The 14239-nt window shown below is 33.0% G+C and overlaps 2 protein-coding genes across 4 annotated transcripts in view; one reads left to right on the top strand and one right to left on the bottom strand.

The window, feature by feature from the left end:
- Positions 1-9103, top strand: part of EEA1 (early endosome antigen 1) — a 134862-nt gene extending 125759 nt beyond the window's left edge. For both annotated transcript variants that reach the window (XM_068560277.1, XM_068560278.1), the window contains 7 exons: positions 115-300; positions 1338-1469; positions 2490-2675; positions 3568-3806; positions 4062-4182; positions 4749-4847; positions 5575-9103. In XM_068560277.1, coding sequence (XP_068416378.1) covers positions 115-300; positions 1338-1469; positions 2490-2675; positions 3568-3806; positions 4062-4182; positions 4749-4847; positions 5575-5697 — 1086 coding nt within the window. In that variant the 3' untranslated portion in view covers positions 5698-9103. The remainder of the gene's footprint in view (positions 1-114; positions 301-1337; positions 1470-2489; positions 2676-3567; positions 3807-4061; positions 4183-4748; positions 4848-5574) is intronic.
- Positions 9104-9244: 141 nt separating this feature from the next.
- Positions 9245-14239, bottom strand: part of LOC137775633 (pleckstrin homology domain-containing family G member 7-like) — a 74265-nt gene continuing 69270 nt past the window's right edge. For both annotated transcript variants that reach the window (XM_068561664.1, XM_068561665.1), the window contains exons 14-15: positions 13080-13177; positions 9245-12073 (exon numbers count right to left, since the gene is read on the bottom strand). In XM_068561664.1, coding sequence (XP_068417765.1) covers positions 11966-12073; positions 13080-13177 — 206 coding nt within the window. In that variant the 3' untranslated portion in view covers positions 9245-11965. The remainder of the gene's footprint in view (positions 12074-13079; positions 13178-14239) is intronic.

Below are 14239 nucleotides of genomic sequence, written 5' to 3'. Positions count from 1 at the left end.
TTACTTTCCACTGTGCTTACGCATAACTGTTATGTATAACTGTTAACTACTATGTTTCTGTTGAAATTTGCCAAAAAATGACATATAATAATTTGGGGAAATTGTTTTTATAAGTCTGTAGAAGAGAAGCTTTCTCTAGCACAGGAGGACTTGATTTCAAATAGAAATCAAATTGGAAACCAAAATAAATTGATTCAAGAACTGAAGACCACCAAGGCTACTTTGGAGCAAGATTTAGCAAAGAAAGAACAGCAATTGAAGGAGCAGAGTAAAGCACTGCAAGATATACAGAAAGAAAAGGTATTTTATTTTCTGACTAAATCTAGAATCTTAGCATTTAAAATTAAGAACCAGCTTTTTCTAAGGGTAAGTAGGGGTGTATTTTATATAAATGATGCTAAGTTATAAAGTTGAAAGCATTGTATTATGACCAGTACGTTTAAAGATCAGTTAAAATTTTATATGAATGAGAAATTCAAATTCTAGGAAACATTTTATTTTTGGTTTCATAATTGAAATTTTATATTTCCATCAGCTGATATTATTCTGAAGTGTACAATTCCTGAAGTTCTTGGTATATTTTATTTGTGCAGTTCCTGAATTATGTTTTTTTTTTTTGTTTTTTTGTTTTGGCTGCACTGTGTGGCTTGTGGGATCTTAGTGCTCTGACCAAGGATCAAACCCAGGCCCTCGCCAGTGACAGCGCGGAGTCCTAACCACTGGACCGCCAGGGAATTACCTCTGAATTATTTTTAATTTAAAAACTGGTGGATGTTTTTGTAGCGATGGCGCTGGTGAGGCTGGAATGAAATTTATGATTTGTGCCTCAAGGTTAGAAAATTCTGGCAGAACTATAGTTTAGAGGCCTTTAATTACAAGGGCTTTAGATCAGGCAGATCTTGTTTTAGTTTTATGGTTCCACTTTTAATAGCTTATTTAACTTCTCTAAGTCTTTGTTCCTTTACCTATAAAATGAGGATTTAAAAGAGCTACCTAGCATAGAGATTAAATTAGATAATGTATAATACTCCTCCCTACGTGCCCTATATAAAAATAGTGATGATGATGATAATCATAAGCATAAGATGGTAGCTTTAGCTAAACTTTAGCCAGGCACTATTAATTTTAATAGTTACTGTAACTATTTAATCCTTGTAACAATCTTATTGTTCATATTGTATAAATAAGGACACAGAGGCAAGAGAAGGTAAATAATTTGCTCAAGTTAACTAAGGTGGAAGGGGCAGAGACAGTCATAAATAGTAGCAGTCATTTTTGTTACATTACTTTTAAGTATTTACTTCAAAACTTTTTTAAATAAATCATTTTTTCTATAGTCACTGAAAGAAAAAGAACTAGTAAATGAAAAATGTAAATTGGCAGAGATAGAGGAAATTAAGTGTAGACAAGAAAAAGAAATTGCTAAATTGAGTGAAGAACTCAAGTCTCACAAGCAAGAAAGCATAAAGGTATGTGAAGATAATCATTGTTTTTCCTTTTGTATTGTATTAGTGTTGTTAAAAAGATTTGTGTATATATACGTATGTGTGTGTATGTGTGTTATGTGTGTAGACACACACACACTTTATTTATTTTAGGACATACTATGTGCCAGGCACATTGTTTTGCTGTTTTTTGACAAATACTCTCACTCTCACAGTGCTCTTGTGTTGCATAATACCTATACACATACTGAAACTATGTTACCTTTGTTTTCAAATTACTGAATAAAGCAAAGTAACCCTAAAAGTTTAGATTTTGTTGAGGTGATAATCGACAAGAGCTATCCATTATGCTTATAGATGGTAAACTTCAAAATATGTAAGAGTTTAGAATTAAGATTTTAAGGGATTGTTTTTTTAATCATTTTTCTTCCTAAAATCCTTTAATAATCTGTTGTTTAGAACATTTTTCCTATCATTAGCATGGCTGGCATGCCACCTGAAAATATTAACTGCTTATAATTTGCTTTGTAAAATGTTTGTAAAATGTCATTTTCTTAGAGAAAGGTTGGATTTTCCCTTGAGTGCTCTCATAATACCTCTTATGTCTATCAGTATACTTGCCATTTTGCTTTATAATTACTTACCTCTTTATGTCATTATGTTCTTCCAGACTGACTTCCTTTTTAAAGCAGGGAATGTATATAATTCATCTTTATATATATCCCTAGAACCTAACACAGCGTGTGATGCCTAAATGTTGAACCAATAAATGCTTCCTAAATGAAGGGAAAATAGGGGGTAGAAATTTTTCACATAATTTAATCAAAACATATGCATGCAAGGCATCACTTGAATTTAAATGATTGTTGAGCAGGAAGTACATAATATTTCACCTTTTTAATCAACTGTTTGAAATACTGAACTTTAAGACTCTCATAAGAGGCTAAAACTTTGTTTATATTGTAATAACTTGCATAAATTTCAGCTACATTTTTTTTTTTTTTACTATAAAGGATGATTTATTTTGGCCTTACTTTCTCATAGGAGGTAACAAATCTCAAGGATGCCAAACAGCTTTTGATTCAGCAGAAATTAGAGCTTCAAGGGAAAGTAGATTCCCTGAAGGCAACCCTTGAACAGGAGAAGAAAACCCAGCAAATGCTAAAAGAGCAGATGAAAAAGGAAGAAGATGAGCTGAAGAAAGAATTTATGGAGAAGGAAGCTAAACTGGTAAGTTAGTGGTGGGAGGTGTGTTTTGTAATTGATTTTGTAAATTAATCCAGTAAGAGAGGATTTTTCTACTTAAAAGTTATGATTCAAATGCTCACCTAACATTTAATTTTTGATTTAAGAGATCTGTTTAAATAGCTGACATGTGATTGGAAATATTTTATTCTATGATATATTTTGGTTTATATAAGTGAAAATTCAATAAAACATGATGGGGGGGACACTTTTAGTGCCAGAAAAACAAACAAACCTATAACTATGTAGATTGAGGTAAATGGCATGAATGCTAATCACGTTAAACTCATTTGTTTGGTCAAACTGAATGTTGATAAGGGGGAACGGAAACTTCAGTTTGGAATTACAATGACCAAAGTCTACTTTTCCTTCCCTAACTTGTGCATGCCAAATGGGAAGCATCTGGCTTTCCTCTGTTGAATTAAGTCCAAATATCCCCAGATAAATTGACTGCTGAATGTTTTCGTTGGAAGAATTGCAATTTCAAGTTCACACAGTGATTTGAAGTATTGTTTTTTTGGCAGGTTGATAGACACAAAGGGATGCATTTGGAATTTGAGACATAAGAAAATGCCAGCTTTGTCTCCAGGGCACCTTGCTTTCCCTAACTATGTGTTCTTCCCCTGCTCTAGTGGAAAAAAGGAAAATCTCAAATTGCTTTACTTTAGTTTGATTTTATAAGAGGCTCGCTGATCACCATTTCAGTGTCATGACCATTGTCAGTTCAAATTACAGAGATGTTTGTGGAATCAGTTTTATTAGTGCCTTCGTCGCTGAAGAAGTAATATTATTTGTTGCCAATATTTAAAATTCAACAACTTAAATTTTGCACTACTTTTGTAATAGGTTTTTTACCCACTGTTTTTCCTTTTCTCAGCTTTCCGAAATAAAAGAAAAAGAAGTAGGAATGAAGCAGCATGAAGAAAACGAGGCTAAACTTACCATGCAGATTACAGCATTAAATGAAAACTTGGGCACCATAAAGAAGGAGTGGCAGTCCAGTCAACGGAGAGTCAGTGAGGTTGAGAAACAGACGGACGACTTTCGGGGTGAAATTGCAGTATTGGAAGCAACGGTTCAGAATAATCAAGATGAAAGGAGGGCACTACTAGAAAGGTGGTTGATGTCTAGTAAAATTAGTTTATTTCCATGCTAAGTGATAAAAGGTTGTTGTATTCCACATTTAAAAAAATAGAAGTCTTGAGAAAAGTGCTCCAGCAGGTATTTAAGTAGTCATTGAAAAATTAACCCTTACAACAGAGTTGAAATTAATGTATTATGCTTCAAGTTACTAAAGTAGTTCATTATCTGTGTTCAGAGAGGGTCTTTAATGATTTTTTAAAAATGAATTGTTTTTGCAATCTATTCCAGGTGTCTTAAAGGAGAAGGTGAAATAGAAAAGCTTCAAACCAAAGTACTAGAATTGCAAAGAAAGCTGGATAATACAACTGCAGCAGTGCAGGAACTGGGCAGAGAGAATCAGTCCCTTCAAGTAAGTCACCTGGTGTATGAGGCAGTTTTTTAGTCTAGAATTTACCTTAGTGAAAAGCATATTTTCAACATTTAAAAAAAATCTCATATTTAATAATACTTTTGAATGGCTACTGCCCGTGTAGAAGTATTGCAGATGTTACGGGTAATTAAATATAAGATTTAAAGAACTTATCTGAGACCCCAATGATTAGAGAGCCACATCACTCATGAATTGTCATTATTGGGAAAAGTCAAGAACACAAAGGAATGAATGAGTTGCTACGTGATAAAGAAGTGATCTGATTATATGCTCAGAGTTCCAAGGAAGGATTGATCCTTAGGGTTAGAATGAATGGGAAATCACCAAAGGTTAGAAATTACCAATGCCTTTGAGGAATAAAACTTGCTTTATTTATTTACTTATTGTCATTCAGACTTAATTATGTAACAACTTTTGATAATGGAAGTTGACCAAAGTATTTCAGATTTTAAAAATTTTATCCATTTTAAAACTTGGCCACCAAATTAGAAATTATCAGTCATTCTTTACAGCATTGAATATTATAATGTTTTTTTTTTTAATAGATCAAACATACACAAGCGTTGAATAGAAAGTGGGCTGAAGACAATGAAGTACAAAACTGTATGGCCTGTGGGAAAGGCTTTTCAGTAACAGTGAGACGGGTAAATGGTTTTGTTATATTGCTATAGTTCTTGATTTTATTCCTCAGTGACAATGTTTTAACCATCGAAATTGTCCTGCATTTGACAGATTTTAAAAGTTTTGCCATTTATTAACTTTAATTTACAACTACATAGAATAATTAAGTTTCATGAAATCTTGTTCCTGGTTAGTGTGTTTCAATTTTAGTTTTAAATTCAGTTATTACCTTCCTACTGAGTTACTCTCTTGGATAATCATTTTCTGAACCAGTGCATCAGTATTAAACTCATACGTTTTAGTCATCATTAGGTTCTCTTAAAGGAAGAAAAAGCAGAGATAAAAAAATCATTTAAAATAATGCCATTATGTGATGTTTCAAGTTTATATTCCTATTGAAGAAATTATGCCTGAAACATTTTGCAAATAGGAATAGTTTTTCACCTGATAGAAGTGCTTTATTAAGCACTTTATTAAGCACTTTATTAAGGCATTAAAATGCCTCCTAAGGTTCTTCTGAGAATTCCAAGATAAATTCCATATTAAATGTTTAGTACAGTATCTGATTAAATAGGAAGCATTCAAATTAACTAAGGGATTAAATCGACATACTGAGATTTTATATTATTAAATGCTTATCACTTGAAAGTTAGTATACCTTCACAGTGAAGTTTGCTGTATTCTTGTAGTCTCATAATACTTTTGGTATAGTTTTTATGCTTAAAAATGTTTAATTTTTGTCATTTACAGCATCACTGCAGACAATGTGGAAATATCTTCTGTGCTGAGTGTTCAGCCAAAAATGCCTTAACTCCTTCTTCCAAGAAGCCTGTTCGTGTCTGTGATGCATGTTTCAATGACTTGCAAGGATAATGGGTTATCGCAACTTCAGAGTAATATTACACTAACATTAGATTTTTAATAAATACACTTAATAGAGATCTTGGACTACTACTATTCGGTTTGGACAGTGGTTGCAATACTAAACCAAATTAGAATTCATATATTTTGGAATGTTATCAATATCAAGTAAAACTCTTCTATTTTTGTGAGACTCGAGCCCATCTTTCATTACTTTTTTCCATTTACCCCGGAACAGCTTTCATGCCAAGTTTAGAAGTAGCCAATGAAATGTAAATAAATTTTGGACGGAAAATAGCAATGTATTTTTTTAAATGTAATTTCATTGTTCAGAAATGACATGAATGCACTTCCATAGCTTACTTCTTCTTTCTCCCACATTTAGTGTCAAGAAATGTACATGGGTGATGTTACCATATCAGATATGTTGCACAGTAACACTCTAATTATATTAAATATTCTCATTGTGAAATGCATAGAACTATAAAGCTTTTTTTCCCTTATACACAGGTCCATAGCTCAGTTGCATTGTTATGTTACAAATTTACTACTCAAGTGTTCCAAATACAGATTAAATATTAACCATGAATTCAAACATGGTTTTTATTTTAACAATATTGAGTAAATTCTCTTTCTTGGGTGGATTTTATGAAAACCTCTGGAAAATTAATTTGCTTATTTTATGGTTATCCTTGGGTTGTATTTTAAAGATTAGGGTTAATTTTTTTTTGTCTTTTTCTATTTCATTTTTAAACTCCCATGTAGTCTTAATTAAGAATCCTACAAAACTTCCCACCCTCATCCCCAGTTGGAAGGTGAATAATAGAAGTTGTATAATGGTCCTATTCTCTGTTTAAGTGGGAAGTCTTCTGAGATTAGCCTTCATTTTATATCCTCATTTTGTCTCTCCAGCATCTTCAAGAATCTGAATTTGCTTTTTTAATGGATCTGCTTTTTTCAAGGTAATTTGGTTTAACCTTCTCAAGCATAGCTCAGCTTCACTGTAATTGTTCTATAGATTTTGCATCTTAAAGCTAGTAACTGATATTGCTATAGTCTTATCTGTGAAAACAAATACAAAATGGTAAGGAGACATTAAATATTCTGCTTTATAGTCTCTTCTTACCTAATAGGGAAGAATTTTTTAAAGTTTTAAATTTGACTTAAATTTTAAAAGGTTCAGAATTTGGGGTTCCATATCAACTGTGTATCTGTTTACTTTGCAAAAATAATGCTATGAAATTACCTTGAAATAACAGTTGGATAATAGAGTATTGCCAAAAGCAGATGTATTTAGGAATCCCCAAATTATAACTAGAACTGAAACAGAATGGCAAATTGAGGGTAATTAAAAATTAGTTTATTTGGATGCTGAACAATGGAATTGAACTTTAATTTATCATCGTCTTATTAATTTGGAAAATTGGAGAACATCCGAAGAGAAAACTCATTAATATTGGTTTATTACTCTAAGAAGAAATGTAAAGATATATATTCATTCAGTGCAATCATTTGGTAATAGGGAAGGATGGGAGCTAATATTTCATTTACAATACATAGTTTATAATGTACACTTGCTTTCAAATATCATGCTGAAATCACATTATCATGTTTATGCTCTTCCTATAATATATACAAACAAAGAGATTGCCATATATTCATTTAATTATTTAAAAAACCCATTTAAGTAAACTCTGTTGTCAGTAGCTACTAAGGACCCTGACTGAGTCCCTGGACTCGGATAAACATATATCCTTGAGCGTACAGAATGAAGAAATACAGTGGATCTTTATTAAAAATAAGTTGGATAACAAAAATTGAGCTAAAATCATTTATGCATTTTCATATAAATTCTTTCAAATAGTCTTAATTCTACACTTATAAGTAAATTAATAAGCATGTTGGAAAAACATATTCACAGCACCATTGTTATTTTTTTATGATATGAAACTTCACGGGAATTCTTCTGGCTTAGAATATCTGTTCACTCATCTCCTAACTGGGTGCACTGAAGGCCTTTCCCTGCCTTGTCCCCCCACCCACATATTCATAAAAATTTGTGGGGACAACAAATACAACCATATGTATTTGAGTGATTTTCTACTTTTCATCTAGCTAATCTCACTTCCTAGGCCCCAAATAATTAGGCTATTATATTTAGAAATGAAACAATATTTTGCTATTAATTTCACCAATAAGGTGTTTTAGAAACAAAAATTAAAGAGTTTTCTGTTTCTTTTAATTAAAAAGTCATCTTCTGAGTGCTTATTGGTTCTACATTTTAGACGTCTGCTGGTACTATATGTCAGTGATTTACAGCTGGCACGTATGGAGTTCCAGCTCTAATGCAAAGCCTATTGGCATCACGTGTTAGTAAATTCTAAACCCAAGCACAGAAACGTGAGTTAAAATCAAGTCTTGCTGGGTTAGTGTACAATAAACTATACCTACAGAATTTTTAGTAGAATGAAGACAAGCTGCTGGTATAGGATTTGTTTATTTTGAAGAAAAGAGGGAAACAAACACAAAAACCTCAATGCAGTGTACAATTTTGTTCAACTACCTCTTAATGCGGAATTAGCTAGTTTAATAGTTTCTTCACAGTAATGTTACATAGTAACTGCCAAATTTGTTAGTTCCCCATCTCTCTTGAAAAGGCTTTATGATTATTTTATAGTTTTGGGAACTTTAAAGCCACTTTTTTTTAACCTTGCATTTGCATAAAGATGTTTAGCTTTTAAGTGGAAAGCGAATTATGATCATATATTTTGATATTCATGACCTATTTGACTATAGCAGTTTTTTTTAAATGCACTTTGCTATGAAACCATGGATGATTTGATCCATAAAATTTAAACGTGCCATCAATTTAGTATTCCTAGACAAGAGCTTGATGAATGGTATTCTGTAATTATATAACGTACCACACATTATTGTCTTAATTGCCCTTTGCCTGAATTTTAATGATCAGTTATTGTTGCAAATGTGAATACTGTGCATAAACTTACTAAATTTATGTAAAATTGTATAAAATCGAATTGGAAATAGCTAGGTTCTCTCCCTGTAGAAGTAGTGAATTTATTGTAACATGATGCAGTTATGTATATGACATTCTGTACTTCTTGAACTGGATCCATATATTCATAACTTCTGTAGATACTTTTGCATGAATAGTTTAGTTTTTGGATTCATTGTATTTACTACTTGTGATCATGTAGTTGTGCCTTATTTGTGAGAGAGTTTAGCTCAGTAAATACTGTGGTTTCTAAACTCAGTGAGTGGAAGGTTATTGATTATAAATGTACCTGATAAATTATATAACATTTGAATCTGTATAAAGAACAATGGAAGAATCCTTTATTGAATTGTTGCTTTTTTAAAAAATATGCTAAAGATATTAAAAATAATTTCTAGTAGATATATTCTGTGACTAAATTATTTTGTCTATTTAAAAGAGGTAAGATATCAGCCATTTTACATTAATTTATTTACAGATTTAGAACTTTGCACTTGGATATAGACAATGTGTGCTTTATTTTTTTAAATTAATTTTTATTGGAGTATAGTTGCTTTACAATGTTGTGTTAGTTTCTAGTGTACAGCGAAGTGAATCAGCTATACGTATACATATATCCCCTTTTTGGATTTTCTTCCCATTTAGGTCACCACAGAGCACTGAATAGAGTTCCCTGTGCTATACAGTAGGTTCTCATTAGTTAGTTATCTATTTTATACATACTATCAATAGTGTGTGTATATATATGTCAATCCCAACCTCACAATGGGTGTGCTTTAATGTTCAACTAAGAATAGTAATTAAGTTCATATTTCAAGAGAAATTACTAATGCTATTTTGCTCGAGACATCCCCTTCTCATTTCATTCATTATTGAGAAAAATTAGCAAAACTAAAAAATATTAAACAATATTAATCTCTTCTTTCATTGTACATTTAATACCCAGGTGACCATTTCAAGGCTCAATGTACCATTGCTTTTTACTGATTTTTTTCCCCTGGAAACCAAAGTTCCAGAAGTGATTTTTCATTTTACTCTAATGTGTTTCCCTCTGAAGAGAATAATGTGTGTATCCTCAAGCACTTAATATATTATATATTAGATATGCTCTTTTATGAGCTTTACAGAATTTCACTTTAAGTACATAGTATATTCTTTTAAGTTTTATCTTATTGTGGTAAGAACAGTTAACATGAGAGCTACTCATTGTAAAAGTAGTACAACTACTTTTGTCAAGAGTAGTACAACTCTCGACAACTCTTGTAAAAGTGTACAGTACAGCAGATCTCCCGAGCTTACTCATTTTGCTTAACTGAAACTTTATGCCCATTGATTAGTAACTCCCCATTTCCCCCTACCCCCAGCCTCTGGCAACTACCATTCCACTCTTTTTGATTCTATGAATTTGAGTATTTTAGAAATCTCATTTAAGTGGAATCATGCAGTATTTGTCTTTCTGTGACTGACTTATTTCCCTTAGCATAATGTCCTCAAGGTTCATCTATGTTGTTTCATATTTTTCAAGGCTGAATAGAATTCCATTGTATGTACGTACCAGAGTTTCTTGATCCACACATCTGTTGGTGAACATTAAGGTTTTTTCCACATCTTGGCTATTATGACTAGTGCTGCAGTGAACATAGACGTCCTAATATTTCTTTGCATATTGCATATTTTAAAGCTGTTTTACATCTTAACTAATTAAATTTACATGTTTAGTCAACCTTTTTCTCCCTTTAATGAGATTTAAGGGAGAAAATAGTTTTATACATATAAACAAATATATGTTTACTGGACTCGGACTAAAAGGAATTTTGGGAGATCACCTAGTCCATTGCCCTTTTCCTAAGTTGGCTGATATCTAGAAATCCTTGCAAGACAATTGTTAATTTTTTTCTAAAAAAATACATATTTTTCATCTCTAAGAACTCACTTGAAATTTGTTCTCCTGTACTTTGCCTTTTTTTCTCATTTATTCTTAGGCATTGACCATAGTTACTGCTTTCCTGATTTTCCTTTCATTTTCACTTACTCCTAATAAATATGACATTATTATACAGGGGCTGTGACCCTCCATTCTAATGGTGCTTGGCCCTTAAAAAGAACTGTTATGCTGCACTTGTCTATACTGCCTGGTTTACATGGTGAAATCACATTTTTCTCAGAGAATTAACTGTGCACGTGACTTCCCCAAGCATCATCCTTTCTATCCCATCCTCCAGCTTAAGGAGATCAGTTAAGGTATCATTTGTCTTGCAGTCCAAGTTGATAAATTTACTACTTCCATTTTGGAAACTGCAAAAGATACCATGTCTGAAATTGAAATCTGTGGATTTCCTTTTGATATAATCTGACTATAAGAACTAGTTCCTTACATGCAGTTAACAGTATATTCCACCATGATAATAGTTCAAGCTGTCTTTCTTAAGAAATTCTAATGATGTTTCAAGTCCTGCCAAATAAGACGAAGTAACTGTACTGTGCTCACACACACACACACACATTCAAAACCAGAAAGAAGTTTTATGACAAACTCCACTGTTCTTCAAAAAGTAAGATTTAGAGAAAGATATCCTACTATTTCTATGAAATTTCCCAAGTAAAACTGTTAACTGGTGAAACTGGAACAGATATTTGCTTTTTCTTTCTTAAAACAATGGAATTTAGTCCTTGGGATTTTCTCCTTCCATGTTAAGAGTTATATAAAGTATACCTGAGATAAATAAACTGTTGGCGACTAGGAATTTAAAAACTGCTAAGATGGAGACCTTATTATTCATTGCTTAGTATGTTAAAAGAGCAATCAAACTTTGTATGAGGTAGGACTGTAGAGCAGTAAGGCTGATTTATAAGTCATGTAGGAAACTTGGTTTCATTACAGATATACACAAAGTAAGATGCTAGAATTCATATCAGATGCAAGCAGTGGGCATTGTTTTCCTCCTGATACTGCATTTACCTGATCATTCACCTTTTACAAATTATAATAGCATCATACTTCCCTTGCCCCTCTTGCAAGCCTGACTGAAGCACTATAACATAGTCTGGATATCAGCATGTATACACTTACCAAGAAATTCCTTCCGGTTCAAATTTGTTGCAGCCATTATTACTCTACCCTGAGGAATTTCCTAGCTTAAATTCTGGAACTTCTTTAAAATGCACATTTTCTTTTAGCTCATTACTAGGTAAGTGTTACAAGTTTGAATGAAAGAATACCTTAATCCCTAATGTCTAAAAAGGTGTGCCACTTGTTTTAGGTCCCTAAATTTCCGAGGATTCTGCAGGCAAAGTGAATAAGGACATCTTCTTGGTTTCCTGACTCTTGGTGAAGCAAGAGATTGCTGCTGTTAATTGTGCAATCCATGTTTTCTGTTAAGAAAGAAAAAAGAAATATATAGAGAGAAGAGAATGTTAAATTTCTCACATATTTGGATTAATATTTCCCTTTGTATTTGTTGACTCGCTCTTTAAAACTGAAGACTGATGAAACATTTGCATGTTTCCCATTTTCTTTCTTAAATCGAATATATCATAAATATCTCTAATCACATATGAAAATGCAAATGGATTAGATGAGTATGGTATGCAAGTTGGATAAACAGTTGTGAGTAATCAAGAAACCATAATAGTCAATGATGGCTAATTACAAAGATGAATACTGGGAATATAAGTAGTTTGAAAGCTGAATTTCTTGAATTTCCACTTTGTGTGGAAACAGAAGTTATTAATCAGTGGCATAACTTGAAAAACAGACTGAGGGAAGAAATTGACTCCTTGAAAATAATGTAGTCTTCCATTAATTGTCTGGCCACATTGCTGCCCTGATGAAAGCCTACCAGGGGAAAGACAAAAATGGAAACTTCTAAGATAAAGAAACCAGAGTCAGATAGGCAGCTGCTCTTCAGCTCCATAGCTGTAAAAACAGTAGCATAGTTTCAAAGGGTAAAGAGAAGACTTGACACAGTTCATTTCTGCAGGAGCCCCTCACTTAAGCTGGCATCATACTGTTTGCATACTGGGGCTTTGGAAATTGATCGGAGCATCTTAAAAATCAAGCATGCAATCCAAAGCAGTTCTTCCCCCATTTCCTACAGACCCCCCCAGAAGTCAGAGGCAGCTCTTGAGCTTCTGCCACCGGAGAAAATGAGGGAGGCTGTGTCAACACTGGGGATGTAAGAAGATGGTCAGTTCTGAGGTCTCTGAGCCTGGTATGGTCTAGATATTCATATCCTTCCCCTCCTTCCAACCTACCCCCTTCCCAAAGCAGGAGAGGAAAATACACGAAACTTTACATTCACTGTTCCTTAATGAGCTTGGGGTGTGATTTTTTTCCTTAAGTCTGAAGAATCAAAACCTACAAAATTGAAATACATACCTTGATGTTTTCTGTTTGGGCTTGTAATAAGAATGCTGCTATACACTGTCGATACCTGTTTTCATGTTGTATGAGGAAAGAATTTCTCAGCCCAAAGACTAGAAAAACATTAAAGACAAAGAACCAAAGCATTTAATATGAAATCCACAGTTTCTCAGTACAAGAACCTGGATTTTTGTTTGTTTATTAATGAGTGTGGGAGGTTTATGTCAATTAAAAAAGAATCTGATTCCAAGACCAAGACTTCACTGCTATGTCCAAAGAGAGCCCACTTAAATATGAAAACCTTTTCTTCCTTAGCCAATGACTTCTGGGGCTTGAGGAAATAAATGCATTTATGGCTTAAGTGAGGGAAAATGTGTTCCTTCCCAAGGAAAAAGCTTAGCATAATAGGTAGATTTTGTGTGTGTAAAATATAAATACAAATACGAAAAATAATGCAATCATTGTTTCTTTGACCTCCACCACTCCTTTTAAAAATGTTTTATTTTTGTACTTAAAGGGAAGTCACATCAAAAGAACAGTTAAACAAATTAAGATGTAGCAAAAATACAAAACCACCTGAATGCTCCACAGCAGTCCAAGAAAAGCCAAAAAAATGGACTCAAATAAAATCCAACATCCACCAAATTATGTGAAACGTAAAACAAACAAAAAAAATGTTGGCATGGTTTCTGTGTTTGAAAAGAAACAGTCTGTTCTGTCATTTCCTAGCTGGTCTCTTAAAGAAATGATAGGAGATACTAGGAGAGCAGATTTTCCTTTTTTTATACAGCTGGGGCTCTTAAAATAAAGTGTCTTCCTTGAATTATTTATACAGCACCAGGAATAAAATTTTGCAGCCTATACATTCTTTCTACAGTCAATTTATGTTTAGGAACAAACAAAACCAAACCAGGGCTGGCTCCGGGTCAAACCAAGTACTTCAGAGAGGAGGAGGAGAACACTGACTCTTCCTGGATGATCATTAAGCTGATGCTTGCTCACAGTCATTATTTCTGTTCCTTGAAGTTTGTGGGTTTAATTCAGACTCACTGAGGCAAGTTGGGCCTCATTTCAGAATCGAAGCAAATGTGAGACTTTTATTTTCTTAACTGCAAGAACTACTTCACTATTACAGATTGTAATAGTCTAAACCTCATAATTCCTAAATTCTACAC

Source organism: Eschrichtius robustus, chromosome 13 (assembly GCF_028021215.1).
Source record: "Eschrichtius robustus isolate mEscRob2 chromosome 13, mEscRob2.pri, whole genome shotgun sequence".
NCBI classification, from domain to species: Eukaryota; Metazoa; Chordata; class Mammalia; order Artiodactyla; family Eschrichtiidae; genus Eschrichtius; species Eschrichtius robustus.
This window is presented reverse-complemented; position numbering and strand designations above follow the sequence as displayed.